This window comes from Falco rusticolus, unplaced genomic scaffold (assembly GCF_015220075.1).
Source record: "Falco rusticolus isolate bFalRus1 unplaced genomic scaffold, bFalRus1.pri scaffold_96_arrow_ctg1, whole genome shotgun sequence".
Classification (NCBI taxonomy): domain Eukaryota; kingdom Metazoa; phylum Chordata; class Aves; order Falconiformes; family Falconidae; genus Falco; species Falco rusticolus.
Window position 1 is genome coordinate 6,939 of NW_023618250.1, and position 25,248 is coordinate 32,186.

At 58.2% G+C, this 25,248-nt stretch overlaps 3 protein-coding genes across 6 annotated transcripts; 1 reads left to right on the top strand and 2 right to left on the bottom strand.

The window, feature by feature from the left end:
• Positions 1-196: 196 nt before the first annotated feature.
• ARHGAP35 (Rho GTPase activating protein 35) lies at positions 197-19,644 on the bottom strand. 3 transcript variants are annotated; one of them, XM_037374956.1, is made up of 8 exons: positions 19,596-19,644; positions 18,013-18,100; positions 6,373-10,298; positions 3,064-3,208; positions 1,818-1,895; positions 1,289-1,420; positions 742-847; positions 197-637 (listed from the first exon to the last, which is right to left on the bottom strand). In XM_037374956.1, the coding sequence occupies exons 3-8, from the start codon at positions 10,072-10,074 to the stop codon at positions 277-279; spliced, it is 4,524 nt and encodes a 1,507-aa protein (XP_037230853.1). In that variant the 5' UTR covers positions 10,075-10,298; positions 18,013-18,100; positions 19,596-19,644; the 3' UTR covers positions 197-276. The 3 variants fall into 3 exon arrangements, with proteins under 3 accessions (XP_037230853.1, XP_037230854.1, XP_037230855.1); XM_037374957.1 differs by having other exon boundaries at positions 18,008-18,100; XM_037374958.1 differs by having other exon boundaries at positions 18,074-18,100; positions 19,596-19,611.
• A 540-nt stretch (positions 19,645-20,184) lies between these two features.
• On the top strand, positions 20,185-21,880 carry AP2S1 (adaptor related protein complex 2 subunit sigma 1). Of its 2 annotated transcripts, XM_037374968.1 has the most exons (5): positions 20,185-20,295; positions 20,800-20,949; positions 21,176-21,289; positions 21,418-21,477; positions 21,614-21,880. In XM_037374968.1, exons 1-5 carry the CDS (start codon positions 20,293-20,295, stop codon positions 21,713-21,715), a joined length of 429 nt encoding a protein of 142 aa, XP_037230865.1. In that variant the 5' UTR covers positions 20,185-20,292; the 3' UTR covers positions 21,716-21,880. The 2 variants fall into 2 exon arrangements, with proteins under 2 accessions (XP_037230865.1, XP_037230866.1); XM_037374969.1 differs by lacking the exon at positions 21,176-21,289.
• Positions 21,881-22,796: 916 nt separating this feature from the next.
• On the bottom strand, positions 22,797-24,733 carry LOC119142237 (fukutin related protein). Its single transcript, XM_037374967.1, has 2 exons — positions 24,437-24,733; positions 22,797-24,346 (listed from the first exon to the last, which is right to left on the bottom strand). The coding sequence occupies exon 2, from the start codon at positions 24,337-24,339 to the stop codon at positions 22,882-22,884; it is 1,458 nt and encodes a 485-aa protein (XP_037230864.1). The 5' UTR covers positions 24,340-24,346; positions 24,437-24,733; the 3' UTR covers positions 22,797-22,881.
• Between the last annotated feature and the right edge of the window lie 515 nt (positions 24,734-25,248).

A 25,248-nucleotide genomic window follows, 5' to 3' on the forward strand; every position in this document is an offset into this window, starting at 1 on the left:
CCCTACCCAAAACCAAAAGTTGGGGGAAAAAAAAAAAAAAAAAAAAAAAAAAAAATCCTCCTGGAACCCCAAGTCCGGCCACCCCGGCGCGCTCCCACTGTGCCCGGCGTTGGCTTCCCCGTCTCGCCGAGCGCCCCAGCCCAAGATTTTTGCCTTTTTTTTTTTTTTTTTTCCTGGTGTTTTTTTGTTGTTGTTGTTGCTTTGTGTTTGTTCGTTTGTTTTTGTTGTCGGGTTTGTCGTTTGTTTGTTTATTTTTTTGCCCTCCCGGCGGTCAGCTCACAGCGTGTGCTGCTCCGCGTGGAGCTGAGCCGGGAGGAGCGGCTGGACGGGCGACTGCGGTGACGGCGGTGGGGTGCGGGGAGGCGAAGGTTGCGCCGTACCCGGTGTGGTGGGGAGGAACGGAGCGCCGGGGGGGGTGGCAGAAGGAGAAGCGGGGGCGGCGCTGGGGGGCTCGAGGATGGGCCGGTTGTAGAAAAAGAAGGGGCACTGCTGGATGAAGAGTTCGATGATTGTCTGGTAGGTGCGGGTGGCCGTCAGGGCGTCCATCGTGCTGAAATCGGGGCGCATCAAGGTGGGCCAGAAGCAGATGGAGAGGTTCTCGCTGGTCATCAGGTTCACCCGGTGGTTGTGGCTGACCCTGCGGGGGGAGAGAAGGGGGACAAGGTGACCCCCAGGTTCCTCGCTCTGATTCGGAGCATCCCCGAGCCCTCCCCCCGCATCCCAGGGATCCCGCTACCCTACTTGTTCAAGTGCCCGATGACGTATTTGAAGACCTCGTAGTTTTCCTTGGGAAATTTCCTCAGCACTTCCTTCAGCGCGTGGAGCTTCTGCTCCCGGTCGTTGATTTCTGCCGGGAGGAAAAAAAAAAAAAAAAAAAACCAAACAAAAAAACAAACGAGTCGGGGGTCTGCCCGCGGCAGAGAAACGCTCGCCAGGCACAGCAGCCGCTCCCGGCAGCATCCCCCCACGGGATCCCTCCTTTGGAGGGGAGAATTTGAGGACAAGTAGATCACGGATCACCCCCAAATGTCAAATCCCACCCCACTGGATGGGGGGGGGGGGGGGGGCAGGATGGTACCCAGCAGCGACCCCAGCGTAGAGCATCCCCCGCCAGAAACGGGCTCGGAGGGTGCGGATTAACAAGGAGACGTGGCCACCGATGGGGTTTTCCAGGCTGGATTAACGAGACGGGCCCGCTAACGAGCTGGTAGGGTTTGGAAAGGGGTTGGGGTGGAAGGAAAATGGGGGGGACACCCCCTCCCCCCCCCCATCCACAGGGCTTACTCACTGTGGGCTTCCACCAGCTCAACCTGCATGGTGTAGGGGACCAGGGGCTCGGGCAACTCGGAGAAAAAACTCTTCATGGCACCAGCCACGGTGTTGACGGTGAAATCCTTCTCGGCCAGATCCAGCCCGTGATCTACAAGGGGAAAAAAATCTCGGGGTTACACCCCCAGGTTGGTGGTTACACCTCAAAAAAAGAGCTGAGGGGTGCGGGAAACCGATGGGGGGGGGGGGGGGAGTCACCCCGAAGCGGCTCCCCGGCCACGGTCCCAAACCTCCGTGAACCCCGAGAGCCAGCGTCACAAAACCGGATTAAAACGCCCCGGAAAAACGTGGGGAACGGGAAAACCCGGCGCTTGGGATGGCGCGGCGGCGGCAGGCGCCTCAGCCTTTGGCCGGGTGACAAAACCAAGGGGGTCCCCAATGTGGTTTCACCCTAAAAAATCCCTCCGGTGGCGGCAGAGGGGCGGCTGGCCGCCGGCACCCCTGGAATTTTGGGGTGGGAAAGGAGGAATTTTGACAACGGAGGTTACCCTGGTCGAACTGCCGCTGCAGGCTCTCCATCTCCGACTTGTTTCCGCTCACGCGATAAATCCCTTCGGTGCTCAGCCCTGGCGAGGGGGAAAAAAAAATTTTTTTAAAAAAAGAGAGATTTCAGCACAACGAGGGCACACGGGGAGGGGGATTTAGGGAGACACCCCCCACCCCCCAACCCCAAAAAATAATAATCATTTAGAGGTGTTAAAATCCATATGTTTCATTTTTCCCTAAAGCTTGGAAGCGATGACATCCCCCACGCCCTACCCCCTCCCAGAAATCCCACTCCTCCAGGAATTTCTAGTCGAAACCCCGCCTGCGATCTCGTCCCAACGACGAGTTCGATTTATTACTATTTTTTAATTATTTTATATATATATTATATATAAAGAGAAAAACTTATCGTTCTTATTATTTTTCACCTTTTAAACCCACTGCCTTTAGCCCCGGGGTCGCGTTTACCTCCCGGCATCGCTTTGTGCCCACTTAAAAATCTTAATAATTAATTAAAATTACAGCACGCGGCAACGCCGCCGCCGCCGCCTCTTCCAGGCGAGGCGCCTTCGCCCCAAAAATATTTTAATTTTTGGATGCGCAGAGGGGATTAAAAAAAATTAAACCTTGTCTCTCCACCAAGAAAAAATAAAAACACTGCCTGGATTTTTCCAGATGGGAGACCAGGGGGGTGAAGCGGCACCAGGCTGGTTTTTTTTGGTTTTGTTTTGTTTGTTTTTTTTTTGGGATGCGGCGTTCGGGAAAAACAAAAAGGAGCCGGGAAAAAGGGGAAGCACCTGCAGCACTTCCCTGCTACCCAAAGCAAAAGCCTGAGGAAAGGGGGAAAAAAAAACCAAACCAAAACAAAAACGGTTGGAAAAAAATCACCTAGAGCTTATTTTGGTGTTAATTAGGGTTGCCGGAGGCAAATTAGCCTAAAAATTAGGCTTTTGTATCCATCAGCATCATCCGTATCCATCAGCATCATCCCGTACCCATCAGCATCATCCGGAGGGAGGGAAAGGCGCGAGGTGGATCCCAAAAAGTCCCACCTGGAGCTGCGATGGGAATGGGAAAACCCCCAAAATAATAATAAAAAAGAATCCAAAAAGGAATCTGGGGGAAGTTTTCCCCTAAAAATAATTTAAAAAAAAAAAAAAATCAGGATGCAGGAGAAAAATCCCTGCGCGCTCCGGCCAGGGAAAAAAGCTCTTTTTTTTTTTTTTTTTTTTTTTTTTTCTTCCTTACCCGTTGCTTCGATGTACTCGATGCACCGCTCGATAAAAATGGGGATGGGTTTTTCGGGAGTCACGACGTTGCTCAAAGGCACCCCAAAATAGTTGCTTTCCCACGTTGTCTTGGTGATGGATGGCCGAGGTTTGGGCTTTGGTTTCTGGGGGGGATGGAGAAAAAGAAGGGGGTGAAGAAGGGGGGGGGGGGTGGTGGTGTGAAGACCCCTGGCCCCGTTACGCTGCGGACGGAGGGGAAAAAACGCTCCTCAAAAAGATTTGGGGAAGGGTATCGGCGACCCAAACCCACCGGTCGATCCGCTTGGGAATGAGCCATAATCCTGAAAAAAATCCCACCGCTCCCCCGGCGCCCGACCGAGCCACCGGGAGAGGACGGACCCCCCAAAAGAGCAGCTGGACACCCCACCCCCCCCCCCCAAAAAAAAGCAAATTATAAATTATAAATGATCACCCCAAAGCCACGTTCCCATCGGCAAAGCCCCCGGCGGACAGGGAGACCCCGCTCTCATCCCGGCGGAAATTTCTCCTTCGCCGGGTGTTTTGGGGAGACTTAAATCCCATTTTTTTAAAATTTTTTTTTATTATTTTTTTTAAGGGGAGACCACCCGGCTCCCCCCCACCCCCGAGTTTTCCTAATTAAGGCAAACGGAAAACGACGCTTCGGCAGTCGGAAGCAGAAGGGAAACTGAGGAAGCTCCCGGTACGGCCGCGGGAAACGAACTCCCTTTGTTTCCAGTGGAAATTAACAACGCCTCTTAATTAGCCTGATGAGTTTTGCAGCGCCAGGCGGCTCCCAGCAGGACGTCCGGGGGCAGCCCCCCGCTTCCCCTCCTCCTCCCGGACCTATAGACGCCCCCACCGGAACCTACGTGGGTCTGTAACATACGTGCCGGTAGAGACACGTATGTAACGTGGGCATGGGCCCTGTGGCGCCCGTATAACGTGTGTGCATATGGTGCCTGCAGGAATATGCACATATGTGTACAATGTGTGTAAAATGCATGTAACATGCATGTATGGGTGTGTTTGCATACGTATACGCATCTATATACGCTATATATGTGTCTGTGTGCATGCATATATGTATATAACGTGTGAGCACGCCTCTACGTACATGATCATGTGCATGTACATAAGCGTATGCACGCAGAAGTATGCATGTAGCATGCATATAACATGCAAACATGCCTCTGTGTGCATAATCATGTGCATACATGTGCACATGTGTGCATGTACATAACAGTGTGCACACAAGTATGCATATAGCATGCACATATTTGTGTTCACATGCATATGTGTACGTAAATACAATATACGTGTCTGTGCATGCATATAACATGTGAACGTGCCTCTGTGTGCATAACCATGTGCATATGGTGTGTGCATACGTGTGCTCACATGTATGTGCACGTACATAACAGTGTGCACAGAGAAGTATGCATATATCTGCGTGCTTGTGTGCATATGTGTATGTAAATACAATATACATGTTGTCTATGTGCATGCATATAATGCGTGAGCATGTCTGTGTGTACAAAATCGTGTGCATGTCTTGTGCATACATGTGCACACATGTGTCTACACAACCGTGTGCACACATAAGTATGCATATAGCATGCACGTATCTGTGTGTTTGTGTGATACGTGTATGTAAATACAATATATATGCCTATGTGCATGCACATAATGCGTGAGCATGCCTGTGTGTGCATAACCGTGTGCATATGGCTTGTGCATACATGTGCACACATGTATATGTGTGCAAACATAACCACATGGACGCAGAAGTATGCATATAACATGAACGTATCTGTGTGTTTGTGTGCATATGTGTATGTAAATACAATATATATGTGTCTATGTGCATGCATATAACGCATGAACATGCCTGTGTGTGCAAACTCGTGTGCATAGTGTGTGCATATGTGCGTACACATGTGTATGTCTACATAACCGTGTGCACGCAGAAGTATTGCATATAGCATGCATCTGTGTGTTCGTGTGACATGTGTATGTAAATACAATATATATGTGTCTATGTGCATGCATAGAACAGGTGAACATGCCTGTGTGTGCATAACCATGTCCACACATGTGCACACGTGTATGTGTGTGTACATCACGGTGTGCATGCAGAAGTGTGCATGTATCTGCATGTTTGTGTGCATATATGTAAATACAATATACATGTGTCTGTGCATGCATATAACGTGTGAACATGCCTGTGTGTTCAAAATCGTGTGCATATGGCTTGTGCATACATGTGCACACATGTGTGTGTATGCAGAAGTATGCATATAGCATGCATGTTATCTGTGTGTTCACATACATATGTGTATGTAAATACAATATACGTGTGTCTATGTGCATGCACATAATGTGTGAGCCTGCCAGCGTGTGCACATGGCATGTGCATACGTGTGCACACATGTATATGTGTCTACATAACCGTGTGCATGCAGAAGTATGCATATAGCATGCATGTATCTGTGTGTTTGTGTGGTATGTGTATGTAAATACAATATACATGTGTCTATGTGCATGCATGTAACGCGTGAGCATGCCTGTGTGTGCATATGGCGTGTGCATACACGTGCACACATGTATGTGTCTACGTAACTGTGTGCACGCAGAAGTATGCGTCTAGCATGCATGTAACTGCGTGTTTGCATGCATATGTACGTAAATACAATATACATGTGTGTACGTGCATGCACATATGTAAAGCGTGACCATGCCTGTGTGTGCATATGGCATGTGCGTACACGTGCACACGTGTGCGTACATAACCATGTGCACACAGAAGTACGCGTGTAACATGCACGTACGTAGACACGCATGTGCAGACAGCGCGTCTGCGCAGATGCGTGTGTAGAAGCGCGTGGTGCCAGTGCACACGCGTGTGATACGACACGGCTAAAGAGCCGCCCAAGGGTGACGACAGCCGCCTGGGCCGCGTCCTCAGCCCACCCCGTGTCCCCTCTGGTGGGACCCTGGCGCTCGAGCCGTGGCTTTGGTCACGTTTAGCCACACGGACGGAGGATTCTCAGGCGGCGGCCGGAGGCCACGTTGGGGTTCCGGGCACGGACGGGATTTTCGGGGGAGGGGGGGTGGCCAGGATGGAGCCCTCCGAGCCCAAGCCCCGCGGGGGAAGCGGTGCAGGACGGCAAATCTGCCGCCGGCAGCGCGTTTAGCGGGTGGTAAAAATAACAAAATAATAAAATAAAATCGGGGGACTCCGCGTTGAGGGAGCGGGACCGCCGTGCCAAGCACCGACGCGCCGACGGGGCAGAAAGCACCGTCCTACCTTCGTCGTCCTCCTCAGGCTGCGCAAGATGTTCCTCCTCCTGGGGTCTTCCCCGTCGGCCGTTTCGTAGGGAATAACGGCGTTATCGCCTTTATACCCTTGGGAAGTTGGGTCGTCTTCTTTTTTTCGAATGGGTCCCAGCTCATCGTCGCTCCCGACGCTGAAACTGGTGCGGTAACTGGCGAACCTGCCCAGCCGCGTGCAGCGCGTCCGATAGAGCACGGGTTTGCTGACCGCCGAGACCTTGCGGCCCCGCTCCAGGGAGCTGGTGTCCATCTCACTGTCCGAACCGTTACCGCTGCCGTTGGACTGGGTTTTATTAATATTCCGGATGGTGATGATTTTCCCCTGGGTGCTGTCGTGAGGCACGGAGTAAATGTTTTCTTCTTCGTTTCTGGGTTTGACCACGGCGTCCATGGGATCGGCGTAGTCGGAAGGATCGAAACAGTCGGGGGCCAACCAGCTGCTCGAAGACATGGATTTCCTCTGCCCGTCCCGCTGCCCCTGCTGCTCCAAGTAGGACAGGTCCCCCTTCGTGATGTCAAAATGCACGGGGGGCTTTGGTTTCACCGGCGGAGGTACTTTGTTGTTGAGCTTGTTTTCAAAAGTGCTCATGACGGAGATGAAAGACAAGCCGTCGTTCCCCTCCAGCTCCATGGAAAGCTTCGAGTGGTCTTTGGGCAGGAGGGGGACGGAGGGGTCTTCTCGGAAAGGGCTGTAGGTGGGGGGCTCCACGTCCTCCTCCGAGTCCTGCAGGTTGGAGTTGCAGAGCGGGGAGCCCGCTCGAGGCGAGTTGAACACCTCCTCCGTCGTGCTGCAGGCCTCGGCCACGTTGTCGTACATGTGGGTGGCTTCGACGATGGTTTTTTTCTCCACCACCTCTTTAAAAAACGAGTGGAAAAGCTCCAGCTTGTGCTGGGGTTGGCTACAAGGGATGGTGGTGAACTTGCCGTCGATCTCCTGGGCGATCTCCTCTCCTTCGGTCAGCTGCTCCCGGCTCAGGTCGTTGTCCAGGATGTCTACGGAGCCGTCGGTGAGAGCCACCACCTGGATGGGGATGATGTCCTGCACCTCGCAGAGAAAAGCCCGCAGCATGGCCAAGGACGCCTTACGTTTCGCCGAATAAAAGACGATGTAGCCGTGGACCAGCCGGCTTTTCCGAATGCTAAAGGAGGAATGGTAGGAGAGGAGGGAGAGCTCCACGCGCCTCTTGTGGGGCCCGACGGAGAGCTCCAGGAGGACGGAGCTGCTGCTGCCGCCGCACGGCGAAGGTCTGTAGGTCGGGGATTGCAGGATGGGCAGGAGGATGTCGTCGGCGTTGAAGGGATCGCCGCACATCAGGCACATGACGATCCGCAGGTCGACGTCCGCCAGGTCCTTGAGGCTGGAGGTGGAGCTGACCAGGTTTAAGTTGCGTTTCGAGTCCAGCAGCCCCTTCAACACCTGGCTGATCTGCTTCTCGTTGATGTTGCGGCCGTAGCCGATGCCGGCGGCCGCCGGATCCAGGAAGACGCACTGCAGCTTGCTGGCGATCTGCTGGCCCTGCTGGATCAAGCTGTGCAGCGTCTCGCCGCTGGGATCCCCCCTCTTGTTAACCAGGATGAGCGTCAGGGGCAGGTGAACCAAGTGGTTCTCCCTCCTGCCCAGGGTCGACTCCCTGCTCTTCTCGATGCTCTCCACCACGTAGGACAGCGACTCCTTCGAGTTGTAAAGGCAGAGACAACCGTGAGGCTGGAAGGTGGGCGTCTGGAAAGAGTTAACGGGGAGCCGGACGTTGCCCTCGATCGGCCGCAGGGACAGCTCGTACATCTTACCTTCGATCACGTACTTGTCGTCGTTGGTGCACAGCGCCCGGATCTCGTTGGCCAGCTCCCGCGCCAAGCCGTCCTTGCCCAGGATCACCAGGTTGATCCTGTCGATGTTGGGATCCGCCAGCAGGTTCTTCTGGTTGCGTTCCGAGGGCCTGATGAAGCGGGAGCTGATCAGGTGCTCAATCTTGGAGTCTACGCAAACCAGGCAGCTGGGACACGTTTCCTTGGTGGGGTGGTAGACGAAGTGGATGTGCTTCAAAATCAGGGCGTCCCGCTCCGCCTGCAGCTTCTGCAGGGCTTTGAACCTCTGCTCTTCGCCCAAAACGTCCTGAATGACGCCCATTTTCTCCTTGCTGGGCTTGGCGTCCAGTTCCAGCTCGTAAAACAGCTCCGAGTACTCCAGGAGCAGCTCCTGGAACTCCTCCTTGGCCTTTTCGATGATCTGTTTTTGGTGCTTGCTGTAGATGTCCATGTAAATAGACTCCTCCAGCCACATGTAGAAATCCTCGTTCATGATGAAACTGCGCGCTTCCTCCCAGGGCTTCCCGGGCGTGATGAAGGGGGAAGTCTCCAGGTTTTCCTTGAAAGCTCTTCTCATTTCCGCCCTTTTCCTCTCGTTCCTCAGCTTTTCTAAGTGAGCTTCGTAGAGTTGCTCGGCGGGCTGGGTCTCCATCAGGTCAAAGGGAATGCGCTCGTTCTCCACGTTGTCGATGTGGCTTGTGGCGTCCCAGGGCGTCTCTTCCAGCACGATAAACCATTTCAGAAAGTCCGCCTTCGTCTCCAAGAGCTTCTCGGCTTTGACGCAGCTCAGGTGATCTATTTCATCCAGGTCCGGGATGAGGGCTTCAAAGGCCTGCGGAAGCATGGCGAGATACATCTTCCGCCGGCGCTCGATGTGCTCCTGCTTGAGGCGGTGGACGTGCTGCTGGAAGAGCTTTTTGGCTTTCTGCGTCCCTTCCAGGTAGACGTAATCCTGGTATTCCGGAGAGGATTGCATCTTGCGGCTCACGTTGGCCCACGTCTCGTTGTGGTTTTTGACGATGCGGCTGACCAGCCACTCGTACTTGTCTTTGGCGGCAGCGATCTGTTGGCTTTGCTGTTTCAAAGCCTCGAAGTAGGGGATGATTTTCGTCTTCCCCCGGCTTTTATCGATCAGCTGCACCAAAGTGCTGAAAGCCAAGTCGATGTTCACGTTGGATCGAGCCGACGTCTCCACCACCTGGAGGTTCTTTTTGCTTAAGGCAAAAGTATGTGCATCCCTAATGTACCGCTCCACGCCTTCGTCGCACTTGGTCAGGACCACCACGATGGGCTTTTTCGTTTTCGCCAGCTGATTGTAAAGGTTGGAAACGAATTTCAGCTGATCGTCAAAGTTCCTGTTCATCCCCCTGCTCACGTCGACGCAGAGGAGAAAGCCGTCCACCAGCAGCTTCCCATCCGGCATCTGTTTTTGTTCAAAGTCCTGTTCCAGCCCCAGCTGATCAGTGCAAAAGTACATGAGTTTTTCGGCCGACGCCAGTTTGGTGGCGGCAGCCCTCTTGATGTAGGGCTGGAGGGCCGTGCTGCGGTGAGGCTGGAAGGTCTGGTCGTCGATAAACTCCGTCTGCTCCACGACGTGCATTTTACATTCGACGCAGTCCTCCAGGGAACGCACAACTTCCCCCCAGTAGAGGAAATGGTCATTATTGACCACCCTTCCCCCAAAGTCACTGGTGCTGAGAACCGAAGTGTGGTCCAAGTGAAACTCATCCGCGCTGGGCCGGACAAACCGGTTGCAAAGGCAGGATTTCCCAATGCCGCACTGTCCCTTCTCCTTCTCCGTCCCGGATAATCCCACCACGCTAACGTTATAGGTGGGAATGCGAACATCTTGCTTTCTGGCCATCATCATCGTCCGCACATCCTGTCCCACTCTAACCGCTTTCCGAGAGGATCAGTGGTGCTGGTACCCGGCGTCACCCGGGAGGCTCGGCGGACGGCGGGGGGGGGAGGGTGACAGTTCCTCAAGCCAGGCAGGGCACCGGGGCGATGAAGCTCGTCGTCCTCATCCTGCGCGTCAACCAGCGGCGCTTCAGTTCTTGCTGGCCCGCGGCGTCGGACGGCCGACGTTTCCCCCTAGAAGAAAGAGAAACGGCCATCAGCGCTTCGGCAAGGGGAATCCCAACGGATCTCACGGCGCCCGTCCCGTTTTCCCACGCCTCCCGCTCCCGACGAGACGCCGGCCACCACGAAGACGCGGCGGCTGCAGCACCCGACCCAGCGCGAACCGCAGCGGGCACAGGGCTTCCTCGCTGTCGTCACCGGCGGCTTGTGGGCGCAAAACCACAAGCCAAGAGTGTCACCCAGGCGGATCAAAAGTCACGGTTTGCTCCCCAGCCGGGTGGGGAGCAAGAAAAACGGGGCAGCGGCAGAGGGAAGAGCCACGGCGGAGCGGGCTCGCTTCGTGGGCATTCCCAATCCGACACCGAAAAGAAAGCAATGGAACAAACACGTCTTTTCTTTGCCTTTTGACTTAAAAAAATCAGGCATAGCGCTGGCTTAACGCCCAACGCTGCTTCTACCGGGAGGATTACTGCGGATCGATGGGGTCTAATTGGATCAGGACAGTTTAAAACCAACCAACCAACCAAGCAAACAAAAAAAAAAAAAGCAGAGAGATCCCACTCAAGCCTGCAAGAGGCGTCCCAAGCATCGGCCGAGACAAAGTCCTCCCAGAGGGACCAGCACCGGAGGGAGGGATGATCCCGATCAACGCTCCGATGAGACGAGGGTGATGAGATGCTGGAGCATTTGCACGTGCTCCATGGTGGGTCGTGTCCGAGGGGACGTCGGACGGGGCTCGGAGCAGCCTGGTCCGGTGGGAACCATCCCTACGGCAGGGGGTTGGGACCGGGTGGTCTCCCAAGGTCCCTCCAACCCAAACCCTTCCGTGACCCTACGAAGCAAGGCAGCGGAGATCATCTGCTTTACGATCCCAGAGCGGAAAAGTTGGGGTTTTTGTTTTTTGTTTGTTTGGTTTTTTTCACTGGGAATGAGCTCACGTGCCGATGACACCGTCGGAACCACCCCAGGAGCACGGCTTCCCACAGCATCTCCGCTTCCACGTCTGGACGATGCGGTTCTACCCGTTCCCCGGTGGGACCGAATCCTCCGACAGACAAAGGCTGCCACCAACCCATCGCTTTGCTTCCCAAACCCGACCCTCACGCTCACTCCATCCCATCCCCCCTCCCCCCCCAAAAAAATCCCTCCCTCTGGTCACCCGCGTCACCAGGTTACGGGCTCGGAATTCCACAAGGAAGCGGGGGGGGTTTGGGAAGGAAAACGAGGAGCGAAGGCGTTTTGGGAGACGATCCGTAAAAACTCGGCTCTTCCACGGATGCGTTATTTCCTGCGGGAACGGCACTTCTCGGCAGCGCGTGTCACTCCTCCAGGTGAGACTCTTGGCAGGTAAAAAGGCGTTCCCAGCCGCAACACCCGTACGATGTCAACTATGCTACCGAGCCGCTGTCAAACCCTTTAATTATGTCAACTAATTACTCATCGCTCAATTGGAAGGAACGCGGTTAACTCCCCGGGAGGCTGGCCGGGGCTTGGGGCTGCTTACACAGCTTCTGCTGTTGCTCCGTTGGGAGCGCTGCTCTTCCTCCGGTGTTTTCCCTCCATCCTCATCACTTCTTCCCAGTTTCGGGGATGCCAACCACGCCAGACCCTGGTGAGACACCAACCTGTCCTGTTTCCAGGCCATGGGATTCCCTCCCGGATCATCAATTTTGCTCACCGGTAGCGGGAAGTCCCCCGAAATGGGTCGTTGGGATTTTTTTTTTTTTTTTTTTTTTTTTTTTTTACAAAAATCGATTTAAGCTTTGAAACATCTGGGTCCGAAACGCTTAATCTCGTGCAACAGATGGGGCAGCCTCGGTCGTGCGGCACGAGGAGGCAACTCCCCAGCCTCACCCAGCCCTCTCACAGACATAAAACCACTTTCACAATTTTCTGCAAAATAGAGGGATCCCCCCAGGCTCCGGAGCCGCTGATTTCCAAGATCGATGAGCGAAGGCAGCGACACAGCAGCAAGGTGGAGGAAGGGTCGGCGTGGAGGATCCTGCGCCGTAAATCCTTGGTGTAAAGCGGGAAATTCACTAACGAACTGCAGGAGGCGGCTGGGCAACAGCATCACCCAACGGATACCCAACAAATCTGGCGAAATTCAGGTTTTCTGTTCGTTTGGGCCCGGCGGAGAAGCTGGTTTTTTTCCCCTCTCTTCCCTGGGTAAAACCCACGGTACGCACGGTCGCAAAAGCGTTTCCACAGCCGGATTTCAGGGGCAGCAGAAGATTCCAGCAGAGGCAGCTCCTTCGGCTTTGCACCGTTGCCTTTGACCCGCTCACCTTCGTTTGCACGAGCAAAAAGTTTGTTTGCCGACAAAAAGCAACAGGCTGGGACACCCCAGCGGAGTTTCCACACAAGAATTCTCGGAATTAGAGACGCAGACACCAACTCGATAAAACCCCCTGGCACCCTACGTGACTCCCGAGAGCTTCGGGGCTTCCAGGGTGGGACGCATGGTGGGATCCATCCTGACCAGCACGCGGGATCCTGCCCATTTCCACTGCGGTTTTCTGCCTGTGCTGGGGAAGCAGCTGGAGGGATCAGCCTGGCGTTGGGATAAGAACAACCGCCCCCCCAAAAAAAAAAAATTTCAGACCCCTGAGCCACAGAAAAGCTTGACGCCCACCCGGCTCGTAGATGCACTCACGTCCGTGTGTCCTCAAGCTCCGCAATTAGCTCAAGTTAACGAAGCGCCGTCCTTTCTCCTCCGCTCAGGGCATGGGAAGGGGAAAACCAGTGTCAAACTGGTGCTCACTTTCGTTTTCTCCCCTAAATCCCTGAGTCAGGAGTTACTCATTTACGCCACAAAGTCCAGCCAGAAGGACCAGGAAGAACGACCCGCTCCACTAATTGCCAGCAAAGTAGAAAGGGGGGGGTGGTGGGGGGGGTGGAATTTAGCTCTCTTAGGAAGCTGGCAGCAGACCCAAAGAGAAGAAAAAAAAGGAAGGAAAAAAAAGAAAAAAAAGATTTTCCACCCCCAGGTACCTGAAAGCTGGTAGGACCACAGCCACCAGCGATGACAGCTCACGCAACCCCGACCCCCAGCCCTAAAACCCGGCTTTCCACCCCGGCCCCCAGCCCTCGCCGCCTGTCGGTGTTGCAAGAGCCCCACAATTAACAGTAGATTCAATTAAGCAGCTTCCCAAAGGCTATTAAACCAAAAGATAAAGCTTTTTGCGGCGCTCACCAGGACCACAAAGGCTTCGGTGGGCGCTCGCCTCCAAAATCCCCCCGGGCAGGGGGCTCGGTGCCGCCGCCGGCTGGTTTTTGGCACAATTTTTCATTTATTTAAGGGGAATGACCTCCGTCTTGAAGCTCTCCCCAGGTCGACGGGATCCTCTTTTCCTCCTCGACGGGATCCTCTTTTCCTCCTCGACGGGATCCTCTTTTCCTCCTCGACGGGATCCTCTTTTCCTCCTCGACGGGATCCTCTTTTCCTCCTCGACGGGATCCTCTTTTCCTCCTCGACGGGATCCTCTTTTCCTCCTCCACGGGATCCTCTTTTCCTCCTCCACGGGATCCTCTTTTCCTCCTCCACGGGATCCTCTTTTCCTCCTCCACGGGATCCTCTTTTCCTCCTCGACCCGCTGCCACAGCCCGGGGCAGCGAGTGCTCCGCTCAGCGTGAAGCCAGGAGCTAAAATAACGGCACGACCAGTCTTCCCACTGGGAAATCTGACAGAATTCCAGCCGGGATGCAGAAGGTTTAAGGAGACGGGGCTCCAGCCTCACCTGCACCTCGCTTGTGGAGCCGTAAGCGGCAGGACCACAGCCCACCACGGGCCAAACCTCTCCGTCCTGCACCCACACCTCCTCCAAACTCCGTTGTTTTGAAGCAAACCGAGCGTTTCAGTATAACCAATTTCAATTAAATAAGCTAAAAGTCTAAATTAGAAGCTGGACTACGCAGAGGCAAAAAGAAACGGCAGCCCCACAGCACCTTGAGGAGATGGGGGGCATCTCCAACGCTTCGCTTCCACCAAAAAACCTCGCCGGAGCTGCCGGGTAGTGAGGTCTCCCAGCGCTGCTGCTGCTCCCCGAGCCGTGTCCCTTCGGCTGGTGGTTCAGCCACGCGGCGCCGCGGCCCAGGAAAGGCAGGAGGGGATAAACACGTGGTGCAACAGCATCTCGGAAGGTTTTCCTACAAGGAAGCAGCACCCAGGAGCATCCTGCATCCCAGCAGAGCCGCATCCCGGTCCAGGATAACGCTAAGCAAAAATAAACACACCTCCGGGCTCCGACCCTTTTTCCCAGAAACCGCGATTTATCCATCCTAAGATAAATATCCTGCAGTTATCCACGTCAAAGCGACATCCAGGGGGGAAAAAAATAAATAAAGAAATAATTAAAATCTTCATCTAAGTGCTGTTTCTTCTCCGCCAGGTATTTAAAAGCTGCCCAACGTGGCTTCGGTGCGCGGCGCCGCGTTCGTCAACTTCATAAAAGGTTTCAAAACCAATTCAGAACTTCCCAGACAAAAGGCAAAGGTCAAGTGCTATCGGGATGGGGAAAGGGCCACGCGGTGCTGCGTGAATATTAATTGTCCCCAGCCACCGGCTCCCCTCCCCCAGCCCTCACTGGTCGGCAAAGCCTCTTACGGGACTTGTTTTGGGGTGATTTTTGGTGCGGTGGCGGCATACCCATTCCTTCCCCCCCCCCCCGACACGTAAGAAGGAGCAATGGGTGGCAAGGCACAAGCTCTCCACGCGGATTCATCCATCATCCCGGCGAAGCGCCGGAGCCTTTTTCCCTAAAAGTCAGGGGTGGGGGTCTCACAAATGAGCGGAGCATCCGTACCCCTACCCCCAAGCCATGGCCAGCTCCTCCGGCGGCATTCCCGGCAGGAAAAGGGGAAGAAAGCAGCTTTTGAGGCAAGTTGTTGGAAAAATGTGGCGTTGGGTTGAGGTGACAAGCTTGAGGAGGACGAGGACTACGGGGTGACGCGTACGCGGGAGCGTAGAGACATCTAGAAAGTCACGGAAGGGTTTGGGTTGGAGGGATCTTGGAAGACCACCCCGGTCCCCACGCCCTGCCGTAGGGATGGTTCCCACCAGAGCAGGATGCTCCGAGCCCCGTCCCCACGTCCCCTCGGACACGACCCACCACCCTCACGCAAAGAATTTCCTCCCCCTGCCGGTTTCAAGGCGCTGTGGACCCCCGGGAAATCCCCCCAACCCCCCCCCCCCCTCCTTACAAGCATCAGGAAGGGTCTGGCTCTTCCCAGCTCCTTCTCCTCCAGCCCTTGGACCACCCCCCGTGGTCCCCGCAGCAGCCCCACGCCCACCCTGCGCTAGGGACCCCAGAGCAGGATAAGACCCCCCCCCTCCCTCAACCTGTAGCCCAGGAGATGCGTGGCTTTCCACGTTGTGAGCGCACGTTGCCACCTCCCATCCCCTTCGTCACCCCCCCCGGCGTCCCCAAGTCCTTCCCCACGGGGCTGCTCTGCACCCACCCACCCCCCAGCCCATGCCGGGGCTCTGCCCCTCCCCCCCAGCTGCACCACCTTGACCTTGACCTTGTGGAACCTCATGAGGTTCCTGTTGGCCAACACCTCCAGGTCCCCCAACGCCCCCAGGTCCCTCCAGGTGCAGCTCCTGAGGGCACCGATGGCACCGCTCAGCCTGGTGTTGCCTGTGGTCCCACCGCTCGGGTCACCGATGATGGTACGGACCAGTACTGGTCCCAGTACAGGCCCGAGGAACGCTGCTGGTTGCCGATCTCCATTTGGACATGGAGCCGTTGGCTGCAGGTGACACAGACGCGCCTCCATGTATACATCTCTCTATTCCTGGACCAACTGCAGCCCTTCCTGGTGTGATGCCACCAAGAGCCCCAACCACATTCAACCCAACCAAAACCAAAGACCACCAGAAACATCTCCAGAACGTGGCCGGAGCCGAGCATCCACCAAGCCCAGGCGCTCACCAGCTCTGCCAGTGGCCACCTCGCCGAGAAGGTGACCACTAACCACCAGAAACATCTCCAGAACGTGGCCGGAGCCGAGCATCCACCAAGCCCAGGCGCTCACCAGCTCTGCCAGTGGCCACCTCGCCGAGAAGGTGACCACTAACCACCAGAAACATCTCCAGAACGTGGCCGGAGCCAAGCATCCACCAAGCCCAGGCGCTCACCAGCTCTGCCAGTGGCCACCTTGCCGAGAAGGTGACCACTGATCACCCTGCCTCGCTGGCCAACAAACTCCAACCTCATTTTCAAGAAAAATAAACTGGGGCAACGTCCACACAAGGCCAAATGATGTCAACGGCATAGAGATCCCTCAGCGAAGGAGCAAAGACCAACCACCGTGTCCCAGCCAAACGCTGGTGGGCATCAACTGGGCCACGGCCAGAAGAGGACTCGTTAGGCTTCAAGCCCAGCACAAAATAAAGCCTCACCTTCCACGACGGCCACGACGTCCCGACAAAAATCGCTTTTACACGCCGAATTCCCCGACTGCAACCGCGATAAATCCGGTTTCCTTCAGAAAAACGAGGAGATCTTGCTGCCCCAACCCCTCACTCGCCCGAGTCACTCTCCAATGAGTGATGCCTTTGCCCCACGGCTCCACCACAAAGCTCAGCACGTGCCTATCCCGATTTTCCTCATTTTGCTGGAGTCGGGAGGCAGGGAGGGAAGACGCGGCCACGAGGAGGGATTGATCTCAAACGTTGTTTTATCAGACATCTTTCCACCGGGTCTTACAGCCCCACCGGACACTTCCCGGTCACCGAGGGGACCGGCTGCTCTCCCCACCGGCCCCACAAAAACCCCACCGTGGCTCGGGAGTACGCCAAGAAATTATCTCGGTGAAGCCCCACGCGAAAAGATGGACCTCTACGAGATGCTCACGATCAGCGCCGCTCCGGAGAGGACAAGCTTCCAAATCGGCATCCCAGAACCAGGTAAAACCCCAAACCTCTCCAAAAAAAATAAAAATAAAAATAAAAATAAAAATTAAAATCATCATTTCCTGACACCTCGAGACGGGCGATCCCATAAAGGAGCAAGGGAAAACCCAGCCGGTGAGCAGTACGCGGCTGGGGATACCAGGAGGGAACTGAGGTTGGCTGGGCAAGAAGGGAAAAAAAATAATAAATAAAGACTAAAGAAAAAAAAAAAGAAGAAGAGTGAAGCTCAGGCAGAGGGAGAGAAAAATCCGGAGCACAGACACCAACCCCTTCCAGACACACCGCTCCCGGAATCCCGTCCTCCGAGCTGGGATGAGGAGATGCATGAGCGCCCGAGCAAGGAAAATCCTAAAATCAGACCTTTTATGCAGCTCAGAACCGCAACAGCCTTTTTTGGGGGTTTTTTTGTTGGTTTTTTTTTTTTTTAAGGTGGCAAAGGAAAAAGCAAAAGCTCCCCAAGGCTTGAAGGTGAGCGGTGCCACCCTGAAGCGTGCCCGGGGAAGAGGGACAAAGAAAGTGGATTAAAAAAACAAAAAAACAATTTAAATTTATTTTCCCAAGCGCTGTCAAAAGCCTGATGAAGCACGTTACCCTAATTAAGCTTCCCCAAATCGGGAAGGAATAAGGAAAGCAGCGGGAGCCCCGGCGCAGGAACAGGCGCCCGACTCGGCACCTTTTTTGGGTTTTTAATTTTAAAATTAAGCGGTTTTTCAAAACTGGCCGCCCCCCCCCCCCCCCCCCCTCCTCCCTTCCCAGTCGGCGGGGCGAAAGCAGAAATCAATGAATTGAGGCCATTAAAAATTACATCACCAGCCGGCCCGAGCGCCCGTCAGGCCCCGTCTTTATCTCTGCAGATTTAAACGCCAATTACCGGCGGCTCGTGTGGATACGGCAGCTCCTGGAGGAGAAAAAAAAAAATATAATAATAATAAAAAAAAAAAAAAATCACTATCGAGAAATCAAAGCCCCCGTTTCCGTTTAAAAAAAAAAAAAAAACCAAAAAAAACCCCCAAATATAAAGAATCATTGTATGAAGCTTAATCTCCTGGCGAACGCCTTCACCGTTTCCCCGGATCGCAGCCGGCGCCGTCAATTTATTACCGAATAAAAAGGCGCTTTTTTAATTGCCGGTGGGTAATCGCTACAAGGATGGATTCACTCGGAGGAGCTGGGGCAGCTGCTGGCTCTGGTTGAACCCCATTGCTTTTTTATTGGGGGGGGGGGGGGGGGGCGGTCACCGCTGCCCCCGTTCCCCCGCCCCCCCCAGAATACCGGAGGAACGTGGGTCGGCGGCGGCAGATTTCGGAAATGAGCCGGAAAAAATAAAAGGAGGAGTGGAAAAGGGGGGGGTCGCCAGCTGAAAAGGAGGATGCTGGAGACTGCCCCCCCCCCCCCCCCCCCAAAAAAAAAAAAAAAGCAGGGGGGACACCCTGGAAAGGCAGTGGCACCCCAAAAGCCAGCCTAGGGCTCTGCTGGCACAGGGAGGAGGTGACACTCTGTGTCCCCCCCCCCTTTTCTTTTGGGGAAGGGGTGTAGGGCTTGCCCCCCCCCCCCCATGAGGGGACTGAGGAAGGGGGAACCCAGCTGTCCCCACTGCAGGGGAGCCACCCCCCCTCCAGGGAGCCCCCCAAATCTCCCAGCCCCTCCACAGTGGCACAAATCTGGGGCGGAGGATGATGCTGCCCACCCCCCCACCCCCCCAAAATGGGGGGACAGGGTGATTGCACCCCCGAAGCAGGGCAGCAGCCCCCAGTCAGCGACCATCCCCCCCCCCAAATAAAGGGGGGTGCTTGGGGCTGGGGGGCAAAGCCTCCCAAGCTGTTGGGGGGGGGGGGGGGGGCTGTACTCTTCCCCTCCCCCCCCGGGGTGTCCCCTCCCTCCCCTCCCTTTCTGGTGAGAAGTCATCGATCCTTTTAGGGGGGGCTCTCCCCTCCTCCCCCCGAACTCCGGGGGGCCAAGCCCCCTTTTAAGGGGTCTCCCCCTCCCTGGCTCCCCCCCAGGCTTCCCTTGGGGGGGGGTTATCCTGCCCGTAAAGGGGGAAGGGGGGGCTCCCCCCGCAGGACCCCTCCCCTAAAAGAAGGGGAGCATCAACCTTTAAGGGCGGGGGTCTCCCCCCCAAAGGGGGGGGCTACGCTCCCAGGCCTCTCCCTGAACGGGGGACGGTCTCCCCGCCCGGGCCTCCCCATCGGGAGCGCCCCCAGACCCGGGATGAGCCCCCCCCATTCCCCACCGGGGGGGGGATGGGGGGCCCGGGCCAAGGCCCCGCTCCCCTCGCGGCCCCCCCCGCAGGGGCTGTGGGCCGGCCCGGCGGGACCGCGGCCGGCGGGGGTGGGGCGGCCCCATTGTTCCCAGCTGGGGGGGGACACACACAGATACACGGGATCGCTCCTTACCGTGGCGGCGGCGGCGGCGGCGGGCCGGGCCGGGGGCGGCAGGCGGCGGCGCCATGTCCCCCCTCGGGGCGGTGGCGGGGGGCGGCGGGCGGGGCGGGGGCGGCGGGGCCGCCGGGGCGGGCTCGGCCTGTAATGGCGGCGGCGCCTTCCTCCCCCTCCTCCCTCCCTCCCTCCTCCCTCCTTCCCTCCTCCTCCTCCTCCTCCTCCTCTCCCTCCTCCTCCCCCTCCCTCCGCCTCCCCCTCCTCCCGCTCAGAACGGAGGCGGGGCGATGCGGCAGGCCGCGGGGAGGAGCCCTATGGCCGCTCCTTCTCCGCTGTCCCACTGACCACCGGGGCCCAACCCGGGAGCGGTCGGGGGGGCTTCACAGGGACAACCCCCGCCCCGGGAGCCCCGGAGGCCGACAGGCAGCCCGGGAAGGGCCCCCACGGCCTACAGGCCGCACCGCCGCCTCGATTGCCGCCGGGCGAGGCGGAAACGGGAGGGGGGGGGGCTATCCCGGCATGCCCCTCGCGGGCGCAAAGCCCGCTGGGAAATGTAGTCCGGCGCTAGGACCAATCGCTACCCGCCGCCCCTCGGAACTACGATTCCCAGCGTGCCCTGCGCCCCGGGGGGGCGGATATCCGGTGAACCGCAGGGAGGGGGCGGGCCGGCCGGCCTCGGCAGCGCCGCCGACGGGGGGCACGGACCGGGGCCGCCATGGTGAGGAGCTGGGGCGGGCCTGGGCCGGGGGCAGGCCCGTAGGGGGCGCGGGGGCAGGCCCGTAGGGGGGGCTGCCCCGGACGGTGTCGGAGCCTTGGGGGGGGGGATTAGGGGGGTCCCCGTAGGGTGCCGCATTGTAAGGCCCGGTGCTGGGGGGGGGGGGGGCTGCGGTGGCCCACAGGGCGGGGGGGGGGCTCCTGGGGGACACCCCGTTATAGCGTCCTTATAGGGAAGGGCTGGTGGGCGCTCTATGGAGTGGGACAGGGCGGGGGGACTCCGTTATAGCCAACCTATGGGAGGGGGGCTTTGGGCGGGGGGGGGGCAGAGAGCTTTGGTGGGGCTCCTTGACATGATCCCTATAGGGAGCCACTTGGGGGGGGGGGGGGAGGGCACAAGTTACCCCCAAAAAAGGAGATGGGGGACCCTGACCCCATGCTCTGCCCCTTCCAACCCCTCCCATTTTGCAACGCCCCCCCCCCCCCCCCCCCCCTCACCTCCGTGCAGATCCGCTTCATCCTGATCCAGAACCGGGCCGGGAAAACCCGCCTGGCCAAGTGGTACATGCAGTTCGACGATGATGAGAAGCAGAAGCTGATCGAGGAGGTTCACGCCGTCGTCACCGTCCGCGACGCCAAACACACCAATTTCGTGGAGGTAACGGCCTCGCGACCCCCCCCCTCCCCCCCCCCCCATTTCACCCCACACCCCCTGCCCCCCTGCTTTTCCCGAGCCAGGGGGTGAATCCCGGGCTCCAGGATGAACCTGGGGTCCCATCCCCAGCGGTTTCCCCCACGGGAATGGAGCCTGCAGCCCTGCTGGGCCACATCCCGTTCCTCCCAGTCCTCCCAGTTCCTCTTTTTTCACCTCTCCCCTTCCTCAGTTCCGCAACTTTAAGATCATCTACCGGCGCTACGCGGGGCTTTACTTCTGCATCTGCGTGGACGTCACCGACAACAACCTGGCTTACCTGGAAGCCATCCACAACTTCGTCGAGGTGAGGCTGCCCCCCCCCCCCACCCCCCCCACCTTCCTGCCTCCCTGGCTTTTAATTAAGGCCCCCGCGCTAACGGCCGCTCTTTATCGCGAGGCCGCATCCTGCCCGTCCCTCCCTCCCTCCCCCAGGTCCTCAATGAATATTTCCACAACGTCTGCGAGCTCGATTTGGTCTTCAACTTCTACAAGGTGAGAAAAGGGGATTCAGGGGGTCTCTTCCAGCCCTGGGGGGGAGCGGGGAGGGGGGAGCGGGGGAACCCCCACCCCACTTGGGGGTCCTTGGGGTTCAGGGATGCCCCCTCACGCGGCTGGGGCCCGGCCACAGGTCTACACGGTGGTGGATGAGATGTTCCTGGCCGGGGAGATCCGGGAGACGAGCCAGACCAAGGTGCTCAAGCAGCTCCTGATGCTGCAGTCACTGGAGTGAACTGGGACCAAATGCCTCCCTCCCCCTCCCCCCCTCAGCCTTCCTCCTCCTCAGACCCCCCCCAGCCCCGGGGGGGCAGTACGGGGGCTCTCGGTGTCGTGTCTGCGCGTCCCCTCCGCGTCCCCATCATCGTGTTGTGAATAAACGTGGTTGTGATGTGCCGGAGCCCCCCCCACCCCCACCCCGCGCCTGTCACGAGGGAGGGGCTGCCTCCACTTTGGCACAAAAGGGGGGGGGGGGGGAGGCACGAGACCTCCCCCTTTTGACCCACTGAGAGTGGGGGGGCTCAGCTGGGACCCCCGTGGCTGGGCCAGGGGGCTGCTGTTCCCCACTTCCAGCCCCTTCCCATTTTTCTGCCTCTGTCTGTGGCCCTGTCCCCATAGGGGGGTGGCAGAGGGACCTCCCCCCCCCCCCCCCACCCAAGGGTGGCTGGGGGACCCCGGGGGTTAACCAGGGACCCCCAGGGTGGCTGGGGGACAGGTAGAGTGGCTGAGGGACCCCCTCCCTGGGTGGCTGGGGGACCCTGGGGGTTAACCAGGGACCCCCCAGGGTGGCTGGGGGACAGGTAGGGGGACAGGTAGGGTGGCAGAGGGACCCCCCTTGGGTGACTGGGGGACCCCTTGGGTGGCTGGGGGACCCTGGGGATTAACCAGGGACCCCCCTGGGTGGCTGGGGGACAGGTAGGGTGGCTGAGGGACCCCCTCCCTGGGTGGCTGGGGGACCCCGGGGGTTAACCAGGGACCCCCAGGGTGGCAGAAGGACCCCCCCAGGGTGGCTGAGGGACCCCCTGGGTGGCTGGGGGACCCCGGGGGGTGGCAGGGGGAGCCCCCCTGGGTGGCAGAGGGACCCCCAGGGTGGCTGGGGGACCCCGGGGGTTAACCAGGGACCCCCAGGGTGGTTGGGGGACGGGTAGGGTGGCAGAGGACCCCCCCCCCAGGCTGGTTGGGGGACCCCAAGTGTTAAGTGGGGACTCAGGGGTGGCCCAGAGGGGCCCCCCCAGGATGGGTGGGGGTCCCGGGGCGGGCAGAGGGAGCCCCGTGGGTGTCACGCAGGGGCGAAGCTTTGGCACGGAGGAGCCTTGTGGGTGTCACTGGAGAGTTTATTGGCACGGGGTGGGGGACACCCCCGGGGGGTCGTGTCCCTGTCCCCCCGCGCCCCCCCCCCCCTCAGTCCTGCCCCAGGCGCTTGACGGCGGGGTTGGGGTACTCGGGGTTCTCGATAGCCCCCGGCCCGAACTTGAGCTCGAGGAAGGCGCGGGCGTTGTTGGGCGCCATGGCGGTGAAACCGGCGAAAACCATCGGTACCCGGGGCCGGAGGAAATTTTCGGGAAATTCCACGTCCTGGGGGTGCCCCAACCACGTGTCCTTGGTCATCACCCCCCCGCGGGGGTAGAAGGGCCACAGGTCCACGTGTAACCGGTTGCTCCGACTGTAGTGGACGCGGTAAAAGTCTCCCTCTGCCGCCTTTTCCCAAAGGAAACCCTCGGCGTCTTCCACCGGTTCCCCCCCCGCCGCCACCGCCGCCAACCACCGGCATTTAGCCACGTCCTCCCGGTAAATTCCCAAATCCACATCGTAATCCCAAGGGATGATATCGCCCAGGCGGGCGGCTCCCAGTAACGATCCCCCCTCTAACCAGTACCGTACCCCGGCTGCCTCCAGCGTTTCGGTGACGTGCCGGGCGGTTTCCCGCAGCGCCCGGAGGCAGCAGGGGGGGGTCCAACGCCCGGCCAGGAGGTATTGGGGGGTCCGGGCGTGAACGGTACCGAAACACCGCGGCGTCTCCTTACCGCAACCGTACCAGCGCTCCCGGCCGTCCGCCAGCACCTCCCGTTTGACGCCCAGCTCGCGCATCAAGCGCCGCCGGCGATTTTCCGCTAAATTTTCACTTTTCCAACGCCCGTGGGGGGAAACGGGAGGTCGGCGAGCCGCCGGGAACGTCGCCGGTAATACCCGGAGCCCCCAACCCCTTAACGTCGCTTGGATAAAAAGGGCGGTGGGCACCGGGCGCGTCAAGGGGAAGGGGAGAGCGAAGAGGTCGCGGGTGCGGAGCAGCAGGACGGCCGGTCCCTCCAGCGCCCGGCAAAGCCCCGGTGCGGCGGGGCCGTACCGCGCCGTCCACTCCCGCGGTTCCAACCGGAGTTCCAAGCACCGTAACGGTACCGAACCCACCGGCGCCGCCACCAAGCGCGTGGTTCCGGCGCTTTCTTCCAACGCGTCCCGCATACGTTCCAGCAGCCCGGGGACGGCCCGGGTACCGTCGGGGACCAAAGCCACGTGGCGGGTGCGGACGTGGAGCTCGGGGTGCGCTAAGGGTGGGGGGTGCTCGGCTACGGGGCGTAACGGGAAGAATCCGACCCCCGCCGGGAGCGGTACCGGGGGGTACGGCGCCGTTTCGGCGGCCACCAGCACCGGGACGGGTAAGGAGGCGAAGGATCGCGCCGTCCCCGCCAGGTCGTTCTCAAAGTCTTCGAAGTCGCGGAGGATGACGGTGACGCCGGGGACGCCGCGGGGGGGGCGGCAGGGGGGGGGCGACCCCCCCGGCCCCCGCCAGGCGCAGTAGAAGAGGAGGAGGTTGAGGCCGATGGCCCCCGCCAAGGCGGCCTGGCACGGCGTCACCCGCATGCTGGGGCTTGGGGGGGGGGGGGGGGCACTTAATTAGCTTTCCCCCCCCCTTTGCTAATTAATTAATGAACACCCGCCCCCCCCAGCCGGGTCCTACCAGTGCTGCCACAGGTGTCATGAGCTGGGCGGTCTCGGCGGCGGCGCTGGGGGAGGGGGGGAGGGGGGAAAGAGGTGTTAATGAGGGGACTCGTTAACGACGGGACTGATTAATGGGGAGTCTCGTTAACGAGGGGACTCATTAACGAGGGGAGACTCATTAACGAGGGGCCTCGTTAATGGGGAGACCCATTAAGGAACCCCCACTTGGGCTCAGGGCATCCCCCTGCCTCCAGCTGAGCCTGGAAAGAGCGGGATGCGTCGCCGTGGCAACATCATCCCCTGTTGCTATAGCAACCCTATACTGGTCCTAGCCCCCCCCCCCTCCATAAGGGCAGCCTATATATATATATATATAAAAATACACATTTTAATATATATTTTTATATATATATATACGTGTGTGCAGGTTACAGCTGTCACCGTAGCCCCTGGGCGCGCACCTATAGGTGCTACACCTATATATACGGGATGGGCACCTATAGGGAGGCAGGGCTCACGGGTGGCCCGGTGTATATAGGCCCAGATATACGTACCTGCACCTATAGACGCCCCTAGACCCGCACTTGCATACCCCATATACTCGCACGGAATCGCGTCTGTGCGTATACACCCCTATAGACTTGTCTATATGGTTCTAGATGCTTCCGCGCGCTCCCCCCTGTTCCTGCCCTATAGGTGTCTCTACCCCCCCCCTATGCATCTCCGCACAAATATATATATATATAGATATTAAAAACACACCTATAGACGCCCCTGGGCACCCCTATACCTCACGTGCCCCCATCCAACACTCCATGCCCCCCCCCCCCC